The sequence below is a fragment of the Anopheles stephensi genome, chromosome 2 (assembly GCF_013141755.1).
Source record: "Anopheles stephensi strain Indian chromosome 2, UCI_ANSTEP_V1.0, whole genome shotgun sequence".
Classification (NCBI taxonomy): domain Eukaryota; kingdom Metazoa; phylum Arthropoda; class Insecta; order Diptera; family Culicidae; genus Anopheles; species Anopheles stephensi.
The window spans coordinates 55,387,655-55,412,222 of NC_050202.1; the positions used below are offsets into that span (position 1 = coordinate 55,387,655).

At 46.5% G+C, this 24,568-nt stretch overlaps 3 protein-coding genes across 3 annotated transcripts; 2 read left to right on the plus strand and 1 right to left on the minus strand.

Moving 5' to 3' along the window:
• The first annotated feature begins 2,159 nt into the window (after positions 1-2,159).
• On the plus strand, positions 2,160-4,305 carry LOC118502890 (carbonic anhydrase 7-like). Its single transcript, XM_036035608.1, has 2 exons — positions 2,160-2,469; positions 2,584-4,305. The coding sequence occupies exons 1-2, from the start codon at positions 2,397-2,399 to the stop codon at positions 3,375-3,377; spliced, it is 867 nt and encodes a 288-aa protein (XP_035891501.1). The 5' UTR covers positions 2,160-2,396; the 3' UTR covers positions 3,378-4,305.
• Positions 4,306-4,554: 249 nt separating this feature from the next.
• LOC118502883 (carbonic anhydrase 7-like) lies at positions 4,555-6,073 on the plus strand. The gene is made up of 2 exons (XM_036035602.1): positions 4,555-4,820; positions 4,895-6,073. Exons 1-2 carry the CDS (start codon positions 4,763-4,765, stop codon positions 5,803-5,805), a joined length of 969 nt encoding a protein of 322 aa, XP_035891495.1. The 5' UTR covers positions 4,555-4,762; the 3' UTR covers positions 5,806-6,073.
• A 56-nt stretch (positions 6,074-6,129) lies between these two features.
• Positions 6,130-22,991, minus strand: LOC118502889 (transmembrane protein 235). Its single transcript, XM_036035607.1, has 6 exons — positions 22,061-22,991; positions 16,775-16,904; positions 8,878-9,028; positions 8,591-8,789; positions 7,420-7,585; positions 6,130-7,338 (listed from the first exon to the last, which is right to left on the minus strand). The coding sequence occupies exons 1-6, from the start codon at positions 22,184-22,186 to the stop codon at positions 7,232-7,234; spliced, it is 879 nt and encodes a 292-aa protein (XP_035891500.1). The 5' UTR covers positions 22,187-22,991; the 3' UTR covers positions 6,130-7,231.
• Positions 22,992-24,568: the final 1,577 nt, after the last annotated feature.

The following is a 24,568-nucleotide window of genomic DNA, read 5'->3' on the forward strand; positions in this document are numbered from 1 at the left end:
CCGATCTTGCCTTGTGGAGACTGTGGAGCGTATCAATGATAAAGATAGAAATTATAGACATGAAAAATAGACGCTAACGATCTTTTCCACATCAATCCAGCCATCTTCCCCCAACAAAATATTAGGTTTTCCGTATACTGAAGCTCAGACATTTGGAGGTACATGCTAATTCGAAAATGGACAGCCTATATTATCCACGTACAGGCTTCGGATTCATTCCAATAGCCGGGAGAATTTAATTACCAACATCTTCAATTTATTTGTTAGCATAAAATACATGCAACCCGTATTTTCAAAACCTCTTCGTCAGATTTCGCCAACGACTTTAGGTTGAAGGTTTCAATGGATATATGAACTATGATTTGAAGCATCGAAAGTAGGTACATCAGCGTTCTTAATTTTGAACAGCGATCTACACATTAACTATTGATCTGTTTCATACCATCATGCGCCTGATAGCTTTTTGTAACGACTTTGCCTTTTTTAAACCCAATCAAAGTAGGCTGGTGACCCATCCTTGTTGTTCCATTTCGAAGCATTCTTCGCTAACTGTCAAACCCAATCGAAGTAGGCAGAAAATGATTAATTAAGCCCGATCGCTGGTCACTAGCCGATCTAGACGAAGTTGGTTGTTTTGAATATTGTCGATCGTCTAGCACCTGCGCCAATATTGAACTCATGTACCAAGGGACTCGCCAGGGAATTGTTTGTTACCTTTTTTTTGTAGCTCGTTCATATTAAACCCCCCCCCCCCCACTCCCATCATCGGTAGGGCCTATTGCTGAAACTAAAGCAAACACGTTTTTATGAATCGTTTACCACCCTCCTCCCCGCACGCCTTATTTTGCAACTGACAAGATTTCCTCAACTTTAGCTTTGCACACAGATGTTGTAAAACGGTGGGTATGCAGGGAATATGTTCTGGAATGGCAAATATTGAAAGATCTGTGGTCGCTTTATCTCGCTTCCACCCCGATACAGATGTTTTACCAACGATTGAATGTGTTTTTTGTTGTTTTTAAGGGGGGGCAAGCAAAAATCTGCCACCATTCTGGAATAAGTGCCGAAATCTGTTGTGCGATCGGCAACGAGAGCTCGAGAGAAGGGCGGGGTTTTTTGTGTTTTTGATGATGGGTACCACAGGATGCCGCTCACTTGACACTTTCCTTAACGTTTTGCACTCGGGAACCTTCGGGCAACCAGGGATGAAAGATATGAATCGATTCTGGAACGTTCAGTTATTTGATTTCGCACCACGCGAATACATATCTGTGCGGCAGTTGTATCAATAAAGTATAGAGTTGTATTGGATGGAATATCTTTGGCACGTGTATTGGGCGATATGGAATTTTCCCAAAAAATGGGAGGAAAATTTAAAAATATTTACACAATTTGCTAACGCAACCATAGCTTAAGCAAGCTACATTATTTACTTTGTTAAATTAATGGGCACAGCGTGCCATTGTCTGTACCACCGTTTAACGCCAGGAAGAACAGATCCACGATCCACGCACAGTTGCTATTAATTTTTTTTGGGGATTTTATGGATATAATTACACCTCCACTTAAAGTGACAATTTTAAGGACAAGCAACACACACACACACACGTACACACACATAGGTGCGACACTGTTGCCAGCATGCTAAACAGCACGTGCTGCACCGTATCTTAATTGCTGTTACAAAACCGATTCCGGTACGATCGCGCCAGATGCATCTGGGGTGATTGATGGTGGAAACTTCCCTTTACTGTTTGACACAAATTTGGTGTGTGATTTTGATTTCAATAAAAAATAGTAAAAAATCAAAATAACAAATTTTCTCCGAATAATGGACGGTACGATCGCTGTTGGAAAGGAAGCTCGCTCGAAATCGTTTGATAAACACGGATGAAATAGTATGTACATGGATTCCGTTTTTCAATTTAGCCTTTTTAAGGCAAGCAAAGAAGAAAAACTCGCTTTGGCGCCCTTGAACATGAGTTAATAATCTAATGGGCACTATTTTCACAGCCGAGCAGTGCACAATAAAATGGAGTACCGGACCCATTTCAGCGAACAATGCGCTATCTCGATCGATGCCACTATCGGCCGCCGGGCCACAATTCGACACACCAGCGCAGCGCTATTATCCGCAAACGCTGTCATCCACACTGTAGCGCGCGCGCCTCCGGAAGAGCAGATAAACCGATTTTCCATCAACCGATGCGCTGGTAGCTCGGAATAAAAAAAAAGTAAAAACCCACCATCACAAAATGGGCCGTCCGTTTTTGTGTACTTAAACTGTTTCAATTTGCATTGACTGAGCATTGAGTGAGTGAGTGCAGCTTGGGTGAGCAAAGAAGCAATTTTGTTCGCCAAAAGGAGCAAAAAACGTCACCAAAAGCGGTATTACAATGGGTGCGAGATTCTGCTACTACGGACTGGGGGCACTTATGGCCCTCTGTGGTGCCCTCGGCACTGTACACGGTGAGTAAGATTCGTAAGTGCACCGGAACAACAACAAAAACCCGGAACCGGGCATATTTGAATTGTGGGTCATTTTTTCGGTTTTGTTTTGTTTTTTTTCGGCTCTGGCTGTAGGTGATTTTTCCTACGAAGACCCGGACCGTTGGGCCGATACCGACCCGGACTGTGCCGGTATGCGGCAGAGCCCGATCGACATCGTGCGCTCGATGGCGGTGCTGGCACCGCTCGATCATGCCGCACCGTTGCTGATCGAAGGCTCAACCCGCAAGCCGGTTTCGATCAATGTTACCAACAACGGCCACACCGCCCAGTACACGTTCGCCTGGGCCAGCCCTATCGAGCGACCGACGCTGGTCGGTGGACCGCTCCCGGTCGGCGCCCCGTACGTGTTGGAGCAGATGCATTTCCACTGGGGCGCTGATAATGGGCGCGGTTCCGAGCACACGTTCGATGGGAAGTCGTACGCGGCCGAGGTGCATTTCGTGTTCTTCAAGCTGGAGTACGGCACGTTCGAGCAGGCCGTTACCCATCCGGACGGGTTGTCGGTGGTGGGCGTACTGTACGAGATCGGGGGGGATAAGGTGCGGCCCGGTGCGAAGTGGGCTAGACCGTTGCCGAAAATTCGGACCGCCGGCACCACCGTCACGCTCGAAGGTGGTGAAGTGTTTAGTCTCAGTTCGGTGGTGAATGCGGACTGGTTGCGGTACTACTCGTACCCGGGCAGCCTGACCACACCGCCCTGCTCGGAGAGTGTCATCTGGATCGTGCGCAACGCACCGTCACCGATCGCGCAGAAGGATCTGGACGAGCTGAGGAATTTGCGCGTCTCGTACGATCAACCGCTGGTGGATAACTTCCGTCCGGTGCAGCCGCTGAACGGGCGTACGGTGGCGCGCTACGGGTTCTAGGATGACTTCCACCCAAACCCCCCCCCCCCCCCCACCCCTTCCCGCCAAGCGAATCGAGTCCAAACCAAACATCAGTATTAGCATTCCACCAGTCCAAAGGCGGCACGTTTTGCGGATATTCAAAGTCCTCGATATTGACCACCGGGCTCGGAGATACGGCGTAAGTGAGTGAGCGCTCGCGTGTGTTTGTCAAAGGGCGAGCAAAACAGGGACAGGGAGACAGTGCCAGTAAAAGCGACACAAGAACATAAAGCACACCACCACCTCGTGGCCAAAGAGTTCGTGGTCTTTGGCAGGCGCTAAACTGGTTCTGCTCGGTTCACGGCGTCACGCCGTTCCGGGAGTAAACGGCAAGCCAGCGTGTGGACTTAGAAGGGAGGCTTTCATTTCACGGTCAACCCATTAATCAACGGCGGCGGTTTTCGGACACTGATGTAGGCGCGGGCGTGCGCGAGAGCAAGGCGTGGCATGGGCGATGGCTTGGGGCGAGCTGGGAAACATGTGAGACCCGCCCTCACCCCCCTCTACCGAAAGGATCCTTCTAGCTAGGAAACAGAAGTAACGTTTAAGTGCGGCACACATTTCTCCTATTATCATTCATTCACTGTCTGAAGCCAAAAAAATACATTTAATGCATGCTACAAGAGTGGCGTTTTGTTTCGAACATTGATCGAGGATCGCGCAGATCGTCCACTTTGGTTTTGTTGGTTTTTGGACAGGAAGTCGCTTAAGAAATCACACTGACAGCTAGGCCACCGAAACAAAAAAATCATGCACCGCATTCAAGGTCCAAACGCATTCTCACAACATCCTGCCTGCAGATTGTGCCAAAATAACAAAAATATGCGCTTCACCCAAGGTTAGTGCTTATCCCTGGTCAGCAACTCTTTTGGCAAACGCGCCCGAATTCTGCAAGCCATCCGAAACAGACGCACAGAGACACGGAGAGCGTGAGAGCGAGAGACCTGCCTTCAATCCGCACCGGCCGAGGCGCATGCAAAGACTGACAAAGCGCAAACGAATTCCTGCGACAGTGCATTTACACCTTACGGGACCGAGAGCTATCTCCAGCAGCAGCAATGGTAACGTTTGGCAGCTGTTGTTGTTTGCTAGCAGTTTAGGGGCCGACCCGAGCGATAGAACGCTCTTTAAAAACAGGCTTCCGGAGGACGGCAGCATTCAGAAACGGTGCAGCTTTCCACCGGTGCGGGACTCCGACGGGCAAAGTTGGCTCGGGCAGCAAGAAACCCGGATCTTGAAATAGGTCGCTGGCGAGGTTTAGAACAACGAGGCGTGGCGTTCTGTATTAGCTCGGGTTAAGTGGGCACTAGCAAAGTAAGGGAGGTCTATAGATCCGTTCGAGTCCTACGTGCGGGAGTTGCAGCATGAGCGCACTGTGCTTGTCACTTTTGTTGGCCTGTCAACCGGTCGTGTTTGCTGGAGGTAATGCACACGACTGCACAACCACCCATTTCTTTGGCCGGACCTTTAATGTGTGTGAGCGCATTTCGTTACAGATAGCTTCACTGCAGACTATACGGCCGAAAATGATCCAGCCTGGGGCCAGAAGCGGACCACACATCCGAACGAGATCAGCTACGATGCGAGCGAAGCGAAGGTAGGATTCTTTAGCGCACCGTCCTGGACGTACCCGATCCGTGATCCGCTCGGGCCACCGAACTGGCCGATCGTAGCGCCAGCCTGCGGTGGACAGTTCCAGAGTCCGATCAACATCGTCACGTCCCGGGCGCTGGTGGTAAACCGTAAGGTACCGCTGGAGATTCTCGGGCTGACCAGTCTGCCTTCGTCCATTATCGCCGAGAACGAAGGCTACTCGGTAAAGTTTACGCCACGCTGGAATCTGTGCGCGCGTCCAATGATGCGCGGTGGACCGCTCAAGACGGCGTACTTCTTCGAGCAGATGCACTTCCACTGGGGTCCGAACAATAAGCAGGGTTCGGAACATACGATCGATGGAAGGCGGTTCCCGCTCGAGGTACATCTCGTGTTCTACAACGGTCTGTACGGTTCGTTCGACAAGGCGAAGGGCGAGGTGGACGGGTTGGCGGTGGTTGGCTTCGTGTATGACGTAGTGGCGAGCTCGTCCAGCTTTTCGCTCAACCTGTGGTCGAACTTTTTGCCCCAGGTGCGTCAACCACGCTCGACGCTCGAGATACCGTTTACCAGGGCGTTCTCGCTGCACAATGTGATCGGTTCGATGGGTTGGTCGTACTATGCGTACGAGGGCAGCCTTACGACGCCCCCGTGCCTCGAGACGGTCAACTGGATCGTGTCGACCAGGCGGTTGATTGTGACGGAACAGGAAATGAACCGACTGCGTTCGCTGATCGGAACGAACGGGCAACCGATGGTGTTGAACTATCGGCCAGTTCAACCGCAAAACACACGGCGCGTGTTTTTCTACTAGAAACTGGCTCGCGCTTGTAAGTGATCGAAGTGTGCTGCGTTATGCTGTGCGATGCGGATTGCATACAGTTAGGCGTAAACCCTTTTTTTCGAATCGAGACGGTGGCCGTTACGCTGTGCATTGAGCGTTAAAATGCGTTTTGGTATTTTACGCTACCGGCAATTGTCACGCGAAAAAGACACACCGTCACAAGGTTTTAGCATGTTTAACTGTACCAAATAATTGTTCCTTTTGTGCTACATAATTAATAAAGTAAGGTGAAATCAAACGACTTGGGCTTTAGTTGCTAATGGATGTGATATTGAAGTACGACACAACAGTTTGTTTCATTAAAAATAAAAATTCTAAACTTTATTTTTCATTCCTTCGACTCCACTCGGCTCATATTATCGCTCGTCCTAGCGCGCGTGATGTCGCGTCTGTGTTAAGTGGCCCTTCCCATACTGTCACTGCTCAGTCACGTTGAATGCACTCCCTATCGTTGAAACTATATTACGAGCTTGTTACGTTACTTGCCATTTTCTCTGTCTACTTTCGTTGCTTTTGTTTGACCATCTCGCTTACTACCAAAACAGTAAATACTACGCTAACGATTATCTCTACATATCCGCATCATAATACATAAAGAAACACACGTCCATGGTGGCCGCACGACGACCGACGCGCGACCGGACGTCCGTTTGGACTAATCTAACTGGATGAATAGAACGGTGTTGTAAGACGGCCACGAAGGTTCGCCGATGGAACGACTCGCCGCTGGCTGCACTCGCTCACTGAAACAGGGAATGCAGGGCTGGATTGGTTGGAAATCGATTCTCGGTAAAGGGGGTAAGGTAATGCGTTAAAATGGAAACCTTTCGTTGAATCGTTTCGCTTAAGTTGAAGTGTTGGGGACGAATGGCAAAGGAACGTTATGTTCGGGTTTGGAAGGGGGGGAAGCTTGGCGATTGCTGACCGCTGTTCGGAAAATCGAACCAAAACATGATCATGCATCCGGGTGTTGGAAGACATTTTAGAGACATCAAGTGGAGCGAGTAGTAGTTTGTGAGAATTTTCCCTGGGGCTTCGTTTTGTGGGTGGGTTGGGTAAAGTATTGAGTAAAAGTTTTCACGATCATTGCGCAAATTTCCGTACATTGTTCCATACACGACCAAACGCGCATGTGAACAAACGCTAACTAACTAGGCTCGATTGAAGGTTTGGGACCGTTGGAAACAAAAGCATCCAACCAACTGTCACAACACGAAAATTGGAGGGAAAAAAATAGAACCAGACCGGTTGCGCGTTGGCCTTTAAGATTTCCCGATCGATCGATCTTCTTCCTCTCTTCTCAAATTGGATGCATTTTGATGCACATTCCGTGCGGTCTGCTTTCGGTTTTCCGCATTCGCATTCGCGCTGCTTTTAGGCGGTGGAAAAGTTTTACTCAATAGTTGTACGGTCCGTACTGCGATCCGTGGTAGTATGGCTGCGGATAGAGCTGGGGCTGGGGGAAACCACCGTAAGGGTAGGGAGGCTGCTTTTGGGGGTACACTGAAACGGGAGAGAGCAGGTTAGCGATGTGAGCGAGGGGAAGGTGGGCACGGTCGGCGAGGCAGGCGTTCGGCGGCTTACCGGGCATCAGATATTGGAGGTTCAGCTGTTCCTCCTTTTCGCGTTCGCCCCGCAGGCAGACGGCCGCACCGGACAGCAGGATCGAGGCCAGCAGGCTGCAGGCCACACCGGCCCAGGCCACAATGTACGACCAGTCGTACGACAGACGAGTGTTGTCTCGGAGGACCTGTGAAATGGATGGATGGGTGGAGCAATGGGGAACGATTCGTTAGATCAGGAGCATTTTAAGCAATAAAAATAGATTAATACGAACTCTTTATTTGTGGGCTCGTTTACTTTAAGGGAATTGAACTTAATTCTTATTAGGAGACTCAAAGCAATGAATCAGAATTATAAGATCAGATGGATGTTCTAATGTTTTTCTTGTCTCGTGATGCCTTAATGCCTCTGTTTCTGACACAAATTATTTGTAACAGGTTCTCTGAGTGATATTAAGTAAAAATATACTCTTATAGATGACAACGAAGATATGCTATGCCAGAAAGTTTTTTTCTCCATCAAGATCCTCATCCGTTCCTGCTGGATAATATAGCTCAAACACTGTTGAGCATCACTAAGGATTTCTTCTAATATTGTCCAGCTTTGGTAGGTACTTCTTTGCCATTAAGACCCTTATTTAGGACTACACTCCCCATATTATTTAATAATAAATCCACCAGTTCCTTTATTGTTCCTTATTAGGGTGCAGATATATGACCTTCATTCTTAAGCCGGAAGAGGATGCTAATAAAGCCGCTGAGGCTTCACATTAAGATTCACGCTCTGATAATACTCTTGCTTGCCTATAGACTAAAGCTACTTCCAGAAATAAAATTCAGCATCGATATTGCTGAGGTAAAATTAAAGAAGAATAAAGTATCGGGAGAAATTGTCTGGCTTTTTTCTTGCCATTTCTTGAAGAGACATCAACATCGATAGTGAATGTTGGATAGCATGGATAGCATGGATAAAAAATGATCCAAATAAGTATATTCTTAAATGTATATGCTTCTATTTTACATCGGAATACATCATCCACTGAACTTATGTTAAAGGTATACTATCGACAAGTGATGTCCATATTGAGATATTCCATTGCTTCATATTGCTCTGTAGCTTTAAACTTCATTCGTGATGTTGACGAGCACCAAAATGACAACCTGCCAGAACATTTGCCTAAAAGTGTACTTACGGTATTCCACTGCTGGTAGTACTCCTCGCCGACGACCTTTTCCTTCTCGAAAAACTCAACCGTGTGCCACAGGCCCATCGCACCGGCGGCGAGCAGGCAGGCGGTGAGCATAAGGATGGCGGTCGCCGTAATGGCACCGGCCGAACGCTTCCAGCATCCCGAGAGGCCAGTCCAGAAGGCACAGAAAATGACGACGAAGCTGCAAGGCGCAAGGGCGGGGGTCCAAGATTAAGATTTGTTTTTCTTTCTTTTAACAAGCGCAGGTGTTTCGTAAGCCACTGTCTTACCTCAGGATGAAGGCAGCAATGACGGAACGTGCCAGATGGAGTCGGGTCATGATGTCATCGGTGAACGAGTCCGACTCCTTGTGCTCCTCGTTCGCGGGGAAGTAGTCAATGTTCGAGCAGTGGGTTTCGACCGGCGACAGGTAGATTTGCACTGTTGGAAGGAAGTGAAAAGTAGAAAGAAAATATTATTAGACAAAAATATTAATTTGAAAGTGTGTCATCGTAACACGAGCTGTGTGTCCTCATTGTTCCGACTCCAATTACGATGCAGCTTGCAGCTGGGGCGTCGGTCGGTACCGAAAGTTTCTAATTCCCATTCAAAAGCTCATTCACCACCATCCGATCGCATCCCACACGCACGTACCCAGACACACCCGGCGATCATCGATTTAAATCGCCAAGATGCGATCTACAGTTAATAGTGAAATAAAGAAGTGTGAAATGAAAGGTGTACAATTTCAGGAACGAGCTGAAAGCAACACACATCTCACCACCCCCAGACACACACACACACGTGCTCGGCTTGAAGGGCGTGCACCAGCCAAATCCAGGCCAGTCCCGTGCTCCCAATTCGTTCGCATGCGGCCAACCCGAGCCCAAACTTCGAAACGGAACTTCACACCCTTTCGCAGGCCCGATTGATTGTGGCAGGCAGGCCGCCGATGGAAAAAAAAATGTGAAAGATCGGGAGCGAAAGATGCAAGATGGTTTCACGCGTGAGATGCCAAAAGCTGTGTGCCAATACCGAAAGATAAGAGCACACGGTTGTGTCACGCTAGGCGCGATGCGAGTGAAAATAAAGAAATTAGAAGCGAGTTTCTCTTCGAAAAGACTCATCGAAAAAGGGCTCATATTGCACCGATAAATGCATAAATGAGCCATCCCACCATCAGACGAAAATGCAATTTGCAAATGGTAGATGGATGATGGAAAGATGGCGAGATAGCGAGTGCGCCGTGCCGCGCCATCATTATGCGTTCGTCGATCTTGCACCAAATGTCGATCGTTTCTGCGATGCAGCAAAGCATCGAAAGCTTTTCCAGCGCTAGTGTGTATGCGTGTGTGCTTTTAAAATGTCGGTCTTTTCTTTTGCAACCAGTACCGCCCTTAGCATAGAAATGGCAAGCACTTTTGGGCGGCCCGAGACTGCGTTCGCTGGACAGCGTTGCGGCCGTGCATTTCCCAAGTAATTGAGCTGCAACGGTTTGCAGTTTTTGCCGTCGAGGCCTATAAATCAAATGGTGCAATAAAATAAAACACCCAGCCACTTTCTTCACACATACTGCACAGCCACATAGTGGCTGCAGTGATGATTGGCTCGAAAGTGAGAGTGCAAGTGATCATCAGCAAGTGATATGACGTGAGACGGTGCTGTGATTCATGATTTTTGTGCCGCGCTAGCACTGTTTTGCTTGGAAGTTGTTTGGCCGACCGGTAAATGATGATGAGCAGGACTCGGATTTCATGCTCGGTGCGGAATAATTTATTTGTAATTTGTTGTGCTGTTTGATCGTGTTTGATACGGGGATCCGTACATTATGGTGCGATCAGATGAGAGAAAACCAAATTGTATGATTGATTTTAATGCATAAAAATTATATTTAAATATGTAAAGAAAATGTGCAGTGGTGGCAGGAATTGATTGAGTTAAACACGGTATTTGTGAAATTAAATTGCATGGAAAGGGGTTCAAAGGAACAATAAGCATTAATTTGCATACTTTTAGGCGTAATTTGGTAATGTTTACACTTCGATGTTTGACTTGACATTTGTGCCAATTTTTTCATTGTTTTTGCTATTTTTTGGTCTTCTTTTCTATCAATACACGCCTGAAAGACCGTGGCCCTTCCCCCCTTCCGTGGGGTAAATAAAAATATTTTTTAAATAAATTAATTAATGTTAAATTCAAATATTGAAGGATTTTAATATGAGGCTGGGAAAATTATTTTTTGGAAAATATTAATTTAGTAGAAAATATTTAAAATTTTCAAAAAAAAATCATCTGCTTTTGTCGTGTACAATTTTGATGAGCTTCTCATCATGATGGTTTTTGTGTTTAAACCCATTAATTATGCAAATATTCCAATACAACTCTCAATCCCCGCTCAACAAACAATTCAAGCAGATTTGTTTGAGTATAAGCTAATCCCACTGCCGCAAGACACTGTTTGCAAACCTTCAAAATGATCTGTTCGCAGCACAGTAACGAAAAAAAAAAAATTGCACCAAACTTGAAACTTGAAGCCAATTCGGTCAACCTAACGAACCGCAACATCTCGCACTCTCATAAATATGCTGTCACCGTTATGCAGCAGAAGAAGAAGAAGTCTGCAATATGGAGTAGAAGAAAAAAACCCGCGCAACGTGACGCGATTCACCAAACGGTACCGACCTACTACGCACCGATCGCATCACGATCCACAGCCACGCCAAACGGATGACTCAATCACAATCGCTAACCTTCAAAAACAATAAGCCGTGCTAATGCCGGTCAAACCGTGGCGAACGAAAATGCTACCCAATCGGTACACTTACCCCCCTGGTTGCTGGCTGGCTGGCTGGCCGGACGATCCGTCCATATCAACCGCCACCGTAACGCCAGAAAGGTTCGCGCTATTACGCAAAAACCGTACCGAGTGTGTATGTTGGTGGATGCATCGTTGGGTCTTCTTTTTCTCGCCACAAAAAGGCGCTCCTTGGCGCATCAACAATGAGCCCCATGTAGGCAATTGGTTTCGGACACTGGGCACACTGGGCAGTCCGATGGCGCCGCAATCTGTCTGTGTGTATGCCTATTGCAAAAGCCTTCCCAAATATTGGTGCCAAAAATGCGTTACCCTGCTGAGGAAAATGGCAACATCAAGACGCCATATTTATTATCATTTTATTTTGATCAAACACACACTTTTTGGTGAACGAAGGATGGAGCAAACGATGGCAAGGACAAAACGGCAATCGAATATATTGATAAGTTTTCCGCAAAATCCCACCAGTTCGTGTGGTGTTCGATTGTGCATTCACTACTTGCTGTGAAGGACACCGGATAACAAGTTGCGATCGTGTTGAACAATTTTTCAAATCGATTACGTTGCCTATTTTTAAACATTCAACAACGGCGATGAGGTCACCGGGCACAGCTTGCGACGAAGATGCTTTTAATTGCAAACATTTGTTGTCATCAAAATGTAATTAAATCGGCACATTATCAGCTCGGCAGCCCCTGGTTCGGCGAGTTGAATGGCGCAATGTAAACACCGACAGATCAAATGTCAATTTTGACAGCGAGCAAGTAGTTTAGTAGCTCGCTTAACAAGCCGCGATCTAGGTTAGAGATCAACCGATCTTGGTCCGACTTCTTGAGCTGCGCAGATTGTTTTTTTGTTCGCTTGGCAACGTGCCAAAGCCTTATTAAGCAGGTTTAATTAACCGCAAGGTTTTGTTGCAGCAAAGAACAATGTATCTGCCTCAAATGTACCGCAACACACACATTTTCCGCTCCATCAAACGAGAGTAAAAGGTGCCCAGACAGTAAAACAATATTTGCAAACGCAAGCCCCCGTTCAGATGGATACTTCTCGTGGATCGAGAATGTTGATTTTCCTTCATTTTAGGCCACCCGTTCAAGCTCCAGTTCGTGTAATAATGTATCCCGTTCTGGCGGTTCCGAGTCGAATTCATGCTCACCATCACACAAGCAACACAGTTTGCGTCCAGTGTCCGGGAACACCTCGTTCGACCTAAATCTTGGCCCCGTTTTGATGGCTCCCATTTGGCACCAATTTGGGCGGTGGTGACTTTGGGCGAACGAACGAAGCAATGAATGAAACATTTAGAGCCCGTTAGAGGCTCGCGCGATCGAGATCGAAGATTCTCTGCGTTTGATCGAGTGTCGTCGAAAGTCCGTCGATCATCAATCACATGCACGATGCTCTGTCACACAGCATTTCGTGGATTGAATGAAAAATGGGGGCTTTTTTTTCGAAAGACTTTTGGGAAAGTTTTGATTTTAATCTGCTGTACTGTATTATTGGGTGTGTAAAAAAGCTTTTACAGTTTTAATAGCAGAACATGGGAATGCTTTTACACTTTCACAAAGGGCAACTTTCAAATGTAATTTGTGGTTTGCTGTTGATTTTATTAATTAAATTTCTATAACATAAAAATACTTAAAGCGTAAATCAATTAGAAGAAGGTTCCAAATGAACGATGGAATAGTGCAAACCCGTTGTGGAATTTTGCAATCATTTAATTGAATTTTGCATACTGTTAGGAGACTGTTGGGGTGACTCGGTGGTTGGGCGATAACGACGCCGGTCTTCATACGGCAGGATCTGGGTTCAAAGCCCATCCAGATCGTCGTTAGGCCAAAGAAAAAGAAGGCAAATGAATCTGCTGAGCTTCTAGAAAATGGTAAATAATACATCTTTTTCCAACTAATTTTCGCGTTTATCCCGTTGAAAAGTAGATGATCAAACGATGTCTCCTAACTATAATATATGACAGATTCCACTGGTTGATCGCAAAGTTCCACTTTCCATTAGAAAGATTCACTTGACTGATTCAACTAATTCTCTTGTATGGTTCAAAATCATGTTAATTAAAAAGCCTCAAAGCTATACTTATTTTCCTCTACAATAGGAACAAATTTAGTACGCCATTGTCAAGAAGAATCTTTTTCTGCTATGAATAATTTATAGAATATAAACTGATCATGATAAGCCACATTTTCGTTGCATTTCTCTACTGTTTTTCCAATACTTTTTTGCCTTTTCTTCTTCAAAAAAAGAATCAGTTCGGCTTATTAGAAGTCAAGTGGAGTATATTCCGCAAAACAAAAACGAGCCGAAGATCGAGCGCCGAATCTAATCACACAGTAGATCGTCTTTCGCCGGGCCCGCCCAGGAAAGATATAATTTCCTTTCTTTCTTTTAAGCCCAGCATTTTCGGCTCTCCTGCCGACAAGATCAGCGCCAGAACTTTAATAACAACGCAACGCAAAAAAATCGAACCATTTGAAGCAAAAACCAAGCAAGAAAAAGGAGGTTAAAATTCAATTAATACTACCCACTTTTACCGTACCGAAGCAAGTTCCAACGTGCGTTTCTTTTTTTTTTGTTTTATTTGGCGTACAATCTCCGGGTCCGGTCCGTGAGATGGGTTCTTAGTTCGGTGGTGAAGAAACTCATTAATTGCGCATAAAATTGAGCGTAAGAGTAAGTTCCGGACAGGGCCGTACGATAGAAGTAATTTCATTCAGTTTAGTGCTGCTTCTTCTACGCGATCTACGCGTGTTGGTTGTTGTGAGATGCTTTCCCGGCTTCCTTTAAACCGTGTCCCAGGCGGGTAAGTTTTTCCTCCATTTTACGTCGTTTTACGTAATCGAGCTTGCTTTTCGGACGGGCAGGTTAGGAGGACCACACGTTTGCCGCTCAAGTGAAACCGTGCAGTGAAGCCACGTACACAGCATGCCATATTTCTTTCCCTGCTTCAGTTAACGATGCCACGGGGTAAAAATCAATCTCGTTTAACCGGTACCGCCAAACGGGCAGAGGGCAATGTCTTTAAGGAAAATTGGTTCCTTCGCTCTGCCCGAAACGCTCCAAAGGCGGCTGATGATTGGCTGGACGCCGAAACAGGGGTTCGGGGGCACCCAACAGCGTAGGATGAGGATGGTGAGTGATGGTGCATACGATGACCTAACGTGATCCCTTTCCTCTTCGAAAGTGATCGTGCCGCGAGGATAAAGTGGGCGAGAGTCGGAGCGAGACCCGAGACTCGTTACAAAATGGAAGAAAGCATAACTTGTGCATGAATGGATAATGGAAGCACAGTCGATCATTTAACGATCCATACGGTTCCAACACGGTTCGGGGTCTGGTGTGACTGATCTTAAGCGGCAAGTGGGAACCACGCACACACACACACACTATCATTGAATTTTCACCAACTATTTGCCACGGTGCGGCAACATAACAACCACTAGGGGAGGAATTAGAAATCGCTAACTGGGTGCAAAAATCCGGCAAGAATCCGCAACGCTACGGCACTATAATTATCGAGCCACGTCGAGCTGCGGCATAACGATGGATCGCTCTCCATCGATTGGCTTCAGCGGCGGCAGTACCGGTTCAGCCTTTTCATGTTTTGCCGCAAACTGGTGTGACTGGGTTTGACGGCGTTGACCATCCCAAAAAAGGACCTCCGATCAGTGCGAGACAGTCGAGCATAATTTCTCAAATCGCAACCGAATTTCACTTTACGACAACTGACAGCCACCATAAAGCTTACAACCCTACCCAAAGGTGAAATGTGGTGTTGAAATTCCCCAAAAAATTGCACCTTTCTTCACCGAGCTTGTGTGCCTTCTGAATGTTTATTCCCTTTTCGAATTCAAAATTTACCATTTTTCCCATGGGAAGCAACTGGGCAGGGGTTTCCATTACGGAGCGTTACGTTGGCACAAAAAAAAAAAAAACAGAACAAACAACCGTTTGGAATAGTTGAATTCATTCAATGTGGCCTAGGGAACGCCCAATTTAGCGGCTATTAGCATCTTTCCCCCCGGCACAAGACTCTGTGATGATGCGCTTTTAGTGGCATAAAATGCGGTGCTAAAAGATTTTAATTGTTATAACCACTCGCCGATCGTGCAAGGAAAAGCAGCGCTCGGAAAGTGGTTGAAATCCACACCGGTACACACAGTAAAAGGGGTGAAAATGGGTAAAAGGTTGGGTCGTGGAGAAGACTCTGTCGACTCTCGACACGAGCCGGTGGAATAGATTCTTGGCTCGGATTTTATGACAGATCGTTCAGTGTGTTGTTGAACGACTATCAAGGACGACGTTAAGCCCCCACAAATACACAGTGTTCCGTGAGAACGTTCCAGCAGCGTGGAAATTTAATCTTATCCCACCCGAACACGAATTTGTCAGCTTTTGTGAATGTTGTAGCATAAAAAGACCTAATTTACCGAAGGCAAACAACAAATGTAGAAACACACAGAGCCCGGAAAAGCTCGCAGCAGTAAACATCCTGCAATCGGAGCCGTCAGCTCAATTCGATGTGTAATAAAACTCTACCCAATTCTGAAACCTTCTCATACCGGACAATTAATTCAAATTTCCAGGAAACGTTCAGCGAAGCAATTTCGAAGCAGCATCACAGCAAATGCCGTCAGTAGCAGCTTTTAGGTAGAAATTGAAATGATGCCTGCTCGTTGGCTTCGGGGTTGAATGGTGTTGAAGAAAACGGTGAGAACCTACCGAAGAAAAAAAATACCACCATCAAACCGTGATGAGCCGTACCCGAGCCGCCGAGTACAGCAAACATCAACACAATGCAGCATCCGCATTACGCCTCGAAATGGATGGAAAACCCACTGGCTGGTTGGCTGGCTGGCTGGCTGGCTGGCTGGCTGGCTGGCTGGCTGGCTGGCTGGCTGGCATCGCTGGTGCCCATTTGCTAGTTTCGAAGCAAAGTAGGCAATGAAAACGTCACTAGATCGAATGATTCGCTGCCTCCTCTGCCCCTCTGCTGAGGCTGTTTGTGTGGGTAACCGAAATCGAACAAAAGACTTCGAAGGCCAACCCACGGCATCAAGCGACGAACCTCAAATCTCGCATTAATGTTTGTGTGTATGTTTTGTTCGTTGTTTTTGCCCCCTCTACCTATCTCATTTGCTTCGCACTTCCCTTACGAAGTGGAAGATTTTAAGATTGAAAGCTTTAATCGATTTGCTGCTGCTACCTGTGTGCAGTTATTTGCTTCTCTTTCCGGCCACTTCCACCAATAGCGAACGTGCTGCATAATTGTTTCTTTGTACAGGGGTTTTTTACAAGCACTTTTGGGGTGGCTACGTGACGTTGTTTGATTAGGAAGGTATTCTGGGAAGGCTTACCGGACGATGCTGGAGGACGCTCCTTCGGGTAGCAGTACCGGAACAGGCCACGTGTCCGCGTGTAGTAGATGAGCCGGTTGTTGAAGCTGTCGGTCAGTGCGGCTGCGTCCGGATGTTTTGCAATAAAATTCTGCAATAGGGACAAACAAAACCAAAAACAAAAACACAGAAACAAATTAAAAACTGTATAACAAAAAAAAAAAAAAAAAACACTCCATACGCAATTCGCAGCCTGCTGCGATAAGACAGATGAAAATGAAAGTTTTTCGATTCGATGTGTGATTTATTTCTTGTGTCGCTGTTTTTTTTTGTGTTGATTGTGCCGTTGCCTTTTTGCACCGCAAGCAATGTTTATTGGTCCATAGTGTGCTTACTGGGATGGAGATGGAGAGTGCACAACATAAATGGTGATGACTGAAATAAAACGGACTACTCGGCCGTTTCGTCTGCCATTGATGGTTATGTCCTTTCCCACTAATCACCAGGTTCATCTCCTCCGGACGTTTGCGATTTGCGCAAAAATGGTGGCCCCATATTAAACGTGAAGAGAGAGTGTGTGTGATAGAGTGATGAAACTGAACGAAACGGTCAGCTCCATCAACAATCCACCACCGCCGAAGCACTTGATATGGCACGAGCGGCACTTGTGAAAGTGGATGGCCACTTCACAAACGCACGGAGCAATCTCATCCGGCCGAAACGATTACCGCCGCCGCCGTGGTGGACGGGTTTTCCGCTCAAAGCCATCAATCAGCTTAACCGAACCGGACGATCGTGAACAGGATCGAGCGAGCGAGATCGGATCGGAAAGCTTCAGGAGCAGCACATTTTTCATAAACACACACATACTCACAAGCGGCTTACGAATGTCGGCCATGATGATGATGATGATCGTGCTGCTACTACCAATGCTACTAGTATTAATGGTAAAGTAAACAGAGAGAGAGAAAAAAAATTAAGGCTAGAAAACTGAGCCAGACAACGCTTCATTTTTTTTTTCGATTCGACTAATATGGATTTCCACCAGCGGATCCACCGCCGCACAGAAATAGATCAGACGGTCGATGCACATGCACCAAAAGGTTACTGAACTGAGGCGAGCTTCTCGGCCGGGCGTCTCGAAAAGATGCAACGGCGATCGTGTGCGCTCCATCCAATGCATTCCCAGCGTGTGGTGTGGAACACTCAGGAAACACTTGTTCTCTCTTCTGCTTCCCACTTGCAAACGGTCAACCCGCTAATAACTGTGCTACGAGGCTGTTTCATATACTTACACGTGCAGATTAATTCTGTTGCAGTAGCTCGAAGGCTCGAAGGTGATAATTACCACCCAGCGCGAGCTTCAGCTGAGTGTGTGCTTCGGTGTGCGTTTAATTACGTTTCAGCAACAACCACCACAGGTGTGTTGTTTTAGTAGAATCTTCTTGGTTCACTTCTTCTGCGGGGAAACTTATCAAAACACGTGTCTGGTGGACGAATGGGTGGGCAGTAGAAGAAGTAGGAAAACAAACGTAACTGCACCCGATCTAGATGTAATTATGGTTTAGTAGGGCTGCCCGTAAAAGCTACCCGTTAGTAGTGGAGGACGGACGCTGTACTTGACATTGGCATTTGAAAGGGTGTTTGGTGAGAGCATAGGTAGCGACACATCATACGTATCGTTGGTGGCTTCTACTGACGTTGGTGTGACGCTACTTTTCCCTCTTTAGAGCTTTAACCTCAAGAGGTCTCGGCCTACCATTGGTGGCCTCCTTGACTCTACTTTACTCGTATCTGGCGATTCAGACTTGCATTCTATCGAATCGAGTCGAAAATCGAGTAATAGTGATTTATTTTTCATATTCCAACTTTTGCACGCTCGAAACATCCAACATCTTCATTAACAGACAGGACTCCGAATAGAATTAATTATTACTATTTCAGGTTTACTTGACATATTTTTGTGAAAATTTTTAGAGTATGTTAGTCAAATTTATTCAATAATGTTTCAACACTTTTTTAGACTTTTTTTTAGGAAACTCACAAAACTATGTATTATGACAAATAATTTTAGTTTTTTGATGATTTCAATGACGATAGCTGTATCGTGCCTACAGGCAATAGATTAAGATCAACATTTTTTTTCTTTAACCAGGCTTCTATTCTATAAGAATTTTTTTAATTATAAAATTAAGCTAAATTGACTTGAGTTAATATAACAAAATTTAGTCGAAGATTTTGGGAAAACGATCGTATCGTTGGATCAATCTAAACCCCGATTCTGAGTATCGTTTTGGCAAGGTCACGAAAATATAGCCAAGTAATATTGTTATCAAAATTATTATATGTATTAAGAAATAAAATTGATATAGGAAATTTAGATGAAGATAATGCTTTTTCTGAATTTTGATATGGTTATTCCTAGTGTCTAGTAGTCTTTAATAATGCTTTGCTAAATTAATCGTCGAATTCCGATATCGTAATGAGAAATTGATAATTTTAATTGCCTTGAGCAGCTGCGTCTTTATTTCCGAGCAGTTGTCTAAATAAAAAAATATCCCTTCCAAAAATCATACATAACCACCCAAAATCGTTTACTTAGTACATAAGCACTCTCCCTATACGTTAAGGTGAAAAAGTGTTACTACTGCAAACCATTCCGTCTTTGCACAATCCTTTTCAGCACCGGGGTGCTAAAAATATGCTCACGTCGTCCATTCATTCGCACGGCGCACTTGGGCAAGCGAGCCTGCACGAGCTGCCACGAGAATGAATTGCAGACAGTTGATATTTACATTTGCCAACCAAAGCACACACGCAGATGGTTGGTTGTATGGTAAGAAAATAAACATCTCAACGCATGGCTCACGCACGGCTTTTCAACTTTAAGCTCAAGTGGGTAAAACTGTACTCAGTTAAATGTATCTTTTTCGTTCTCTCGCAGGCACCTTCGGAGCGGTTCTGCTGTCGTCATGCATTCCAACACTTGTGGCCCAAGCCCACACAGAGCACGGCTCGGATGAAGTAATCACTTGACGAAAACGAAACGGCAACCCCTCTCGTAAACGGTTCCAAAACTGCAGCGGAGAAACAACAGCCAATGTTGCCAGGCCAGGCCAGGTTCTTGACGAGCGGTGGAAGAATGCGACCAGATTGTGCTCGAGAACGATTTGTTTTTTTTTTTTTTTTACTGTCGTGCCCTGATATTTGCTTGTGCGATTAGCAGTTATGAACCGAGAGTGTGCCTCAGTCGTGGAGGCTTTTATTTCGATTTTGACATTCCAATTCTGTTCCCTTACTAGCTGCCGCAAGGGCACGTTTTTTTACTATTTGTATGTGAGTATGCTAATAGCAAATTCTACGATCACTCACGATCACCTCACGACGCGTACTGCAGAATGTGATACGTGTAGCAGCAACCCGCAGAAAACCTTCCAGCGAACCACCACACATACATGTCTGCTGCTCGAAACCCAATTCCCTGCAGACTCCGTTAGATGGTTGCGAACCCCAAGAACCAGCAAGAAGGGAGAAAACGGCAACAAACGCTCGTTCGTCGTCGTCGTCGTCGTCGTCGTCGTGAGTGGAGAGAAATTTGAGAAAGAGACACAGAGCCACGCAAACAGGTAGCGGCGACTTGGGTTGAGGGCTGGTCGAGGGCTTGCCAGAGCGCCGAAGGAAAAGTGGAAAAACAACTTGTGGACCACATTTTTATTCCATGTCCGCTGCCCATATAGGTGGTTATGTTTTGTGCGTTGTTTGTCTCTTGCACGCCTCTTGGAACCGAGGCTCAACTTCTCCTGCTCGCGTGCTCGCATCGTGCAGCGAAAGGCAAAACAGGGATTAGAAGGACCGAGCCTATGTGCCAGCGTGTGCAAAGTTGTGCGTTGTGCCAACGGCACCAGGATTCCAAGCCGATTGTGAACCCGTTTGCGCCCAAGAACGTACCCAAGTTCCAGATGGTGTGCTAAGAATGCAAAATTGGATTGGGATTGGTGGTGCGGGTTGAGCGTAGGTTGAAGCAAATCGAAGCCGGTTTTTTACACAGACGCAACACACTGTCATATGTTCGCCGACTGACAGCCAACGTACTGTGCGCTTTGCGCGAAGCATTTTCGGTCGCTAGAAAGTGGAATTATTTTAATCATTCTCCGATCATAGAAAGAAAGCGGGTTTGGAATTTGAGAAAAGCGACTGGTGAAGAAGAGCCACTGCGGTGACATCTTTTGTTTTGGGCAGGAAACGGCCCGGGTCCTGCCAGCTTTTGAGGCAACATTCCAGCACCGATTCATTTGTATGCAAATACGCGTTGGGTGGGTCGGTCGCTTTCGTCGTGCAGCCGATCAACTCTCACACACAGGCGAGTAGGTAGAAAAGCCCAAAATGTTTAACACAACCAGCCCATGTGTTGCATTGCGTGCAGTGGGTAAGCTTGAGCTTGCTTAATGTCTTCCTTATCCAGTAAACAGTGCACGCGGTAGAAAACAGAAACAAAAAACAGTTCGGGAAGCAAACAGCAATGCGTCGGAAATGATGTCTTACTATGCGTTAAGCCCACTGTTTGGCGAGCCTGGGCTTGTATTGTTTGAATGTTTTTGGTTTGGAAGTTTTTCGGTGCACCCGGCACAACCGCCAAGGCCAACCACGAGTTGGCACGGTGATCATGAACTAAACCATCGGAGCTGTTATTATTATTCGTCCGTTCTCATGGCTCGCGGATGAGGGCCGGAATGAGCCGCGTTTTTATAATGTGGTCGCGAAATGATTGACCGTTTCGACGCTGACTGGTTTAGGAGTCAAGGCAATGTGCTAAAGACATAATTGGATCTTTGCACTTCATTCCCAGCCGGGTTGGGATCGAGTGATCTTTTTTTGTTGGTTTGGTAAGTAGAATTATTTTTTTCATTTTTCTACCTTCCTTCAGAAAAAAACGTACAGAAAATTGATTAAAAAAAAGGAGCACACACACACACACGATCGTGTAGAGCTTTTCGTGCGGGAATAGAAAGTTTCCGTTGCACGTTCCATCCCATGAAGCGTTTGTCGCTTGTTGTCGCGCACAAGTCTTTCTTGCCCCAGCAGCGTTGATTGTTGAGCGCCGTCGGGACAGGTTATTGTTTACGGCACGCAAACTAAACACCCCCCCCCCCCCCCCCCGCTTTACCCCCTCGCGCGGCACTGTGCTGTTTTGCCAATTTTGATGTACGAAAACATAAGATCATAAATAAGAGAGAGATGTGATGCAAAACAACGAAGATGGTTAGAGAAAGAAAGCGCTAGACGATCGGTCCCCGTCCCCGTTTTTACCTGTATGTTGGTCCGCTTCACTTCATAGCTCTGCCAGTTGTCTGTGGAGAAGGCGATTGCCAACAGGGCAACGGCGATGATGGCGGATATCGTCGCGAGCGACAGCGTTACCGCACTGCAGGGCATCTTGGAACGGTTGGCTCTCTCTCTCTCTCACTCTCGATGGTGGTGGATGCTGCTGATGCTGCTTCTAAAGGGCTTGATGCTGGCACAAACGATCGTCGATACGCACACAAGCTTGCCACTGCAACACAACACACTGGGCCACAGAGCAAATCGTAATATACCTCAGCAAGGCTCGGCTTTCCTCCGTTAGATGACGCTTTCTCGGTTGCACATACACACGCACACAGAAACACAGCGCGATATCAGGTTCGTCTCTTGGTGTGAGAAGATCACCACTAAGAATGCAACGTTACGTTGGCACGGAAGAAGTTGAGCTCGAATTTTGCCTGCACGCTCGCGCTAATGGGCACATTCCTCTGATCTCTGGGACACACACACACACACAAACACATGCACAAACACACAACAACTACCACCACAACTCCAGGAAGGATCGCGGTGATCGTGCGGTACCGACCCCTAAGAAAAAAGGCCTCAATCCGACTGCCCCAAAAGTGTGCTTATCGCCGATCGTGCTTCCGTTTCCCGTCGGCACCAGATAAACTAGATCACTGCGGAACGAACACGGAAAGCAGCCCCCCAAAAAAACCACCAAATCGAATGGTGGCCCCTTTTCTTTTGCCTTCCTTCTTGCCAGAGACACTTGCCAGACACACAGAAACGCACACACACACACACGCACTTGCTCACCACTCACGCACACGAATGAATCGCAAAAGAAACACTGGCACTGCTACAAGCTGTTTCAGTTCAGTCCGACATCTTCGACCACTGCTGCTCGACTGAGCGACTGCGACGAGGCGTACGAGGCTCAACCGCGGCAGAGTTTCTCTTCTCCTTTTGCGCGGGGTGAGTTGTACCGAGAGGGGGTGAGTTTTCCTTCTCCCGACAACTGTGTGCAACGTTGGATTGAGGCAGGACTGTCAAACCTTGGCCGCGATCGCGATCGTGGTTCGAGTATTGTAAGGATCATCAGGATTAGGTTTGGAAGGTTTTGATTTTTTTGTTAATTTTTGATTATTTGCAAATTTAATAAAACAATTTAAAGTCAATTTTATTTTACGTTAGAAATTTATAAATAATTCATCAACTTCAGAGTTAAATATATGACATCATCCAAGATCCCAGTTGATCTTGCTTGCTTCAGACGTATCTAATATGTTTAAAGCAAGAGGATCGGCCATCTCTGGGAATACCTGTACGGGTAGCGCCTAACACAAACACCTGCGTAAACCTGCGCCACACACAGGTTCAACGTCTTAAGAAACTGCTCACCAAAACACGTACTCGGTCCCGAATGTTTGCTCTCTGCGCCACAACGTACCTCACGTACGGGGCGCGAATGGCGAACACCAGTGCGCACACTAACACACCCATACCATACGGGCCTCGGGGAGCGATAAAATATGGGAACGCGAAGCGCAAGAAGATTCAATTTAAAAGAAAAGAATAAAAAGAGCTCATCCAGAGGAATGTGGGCTTCCCGTTTTCTCGCGCAAAACCCCGTACACACACACACCCATGCGCCACGATCGCGATCAACCCTTGGACGATCGTGCCTGTACGGGTTTTGGCTACCCCCACGGTAAATCTCATAGCCCGTGCTTGGGTAAATGAGATTACAGATGAATTTGAATTTCTTATCGATGCGTGGCAGGGATAGCCGAGCCATCCAGCTGACCGTTGCGTTGCGAACGAACCGCACCTGCAGCAAACACGGGGACTGCAAACGAAAAGGTAGGCTGTTACAGGTAGACTCGGGAATGGGGTAGAAAAGGTGAAATCATCTTTTGCACCGCGCGAAGGGTTTCGCATCACGGCGGGAAGTCTTTGGCGAGTACATCGTGCATCGGAGGTCGTCGTTGTGAGGTGTGAAAACTACGTGCCGCAAGGAATGTTCCCTGGGTAATTAACATCCCAAGCGAACCTGACGCTGGTGCTGTTGTTTTGGGCATATTCGGTAATAAATTTGTATGAAGCTGTGCCTTGAAGACTGGAGAAGAAATCACCCCCTTCCAAGAGTCAACAAGAGTGAGCTTTCCACAATATTTCACCTGCCAGCAACAAAATGCACCAGTGTCTACATACAAATAAAATAACGTTCATCCCCACACTAGGTGCGCCCGGGTGTCCATTTTCGATCATTTATTACGTGCCCGTCCCTGCACGTTTGCTTGAGGCATGAAAAACTTTCTACCCATCCCTGGGATCCCATCAGCAGTCCACCACAATGTTGATCGAACGGGCAAGCGACAAACTCTTACCGCACACTCGCGTATTGATCCTCCGCTTTCTTCCTTTTTGCGCTTCCCCCCACTGCAATCCCATCATCACGAACAAAAATCCTGTCGACACACACCCCAGGGAGAGAAAGGGTTCGAA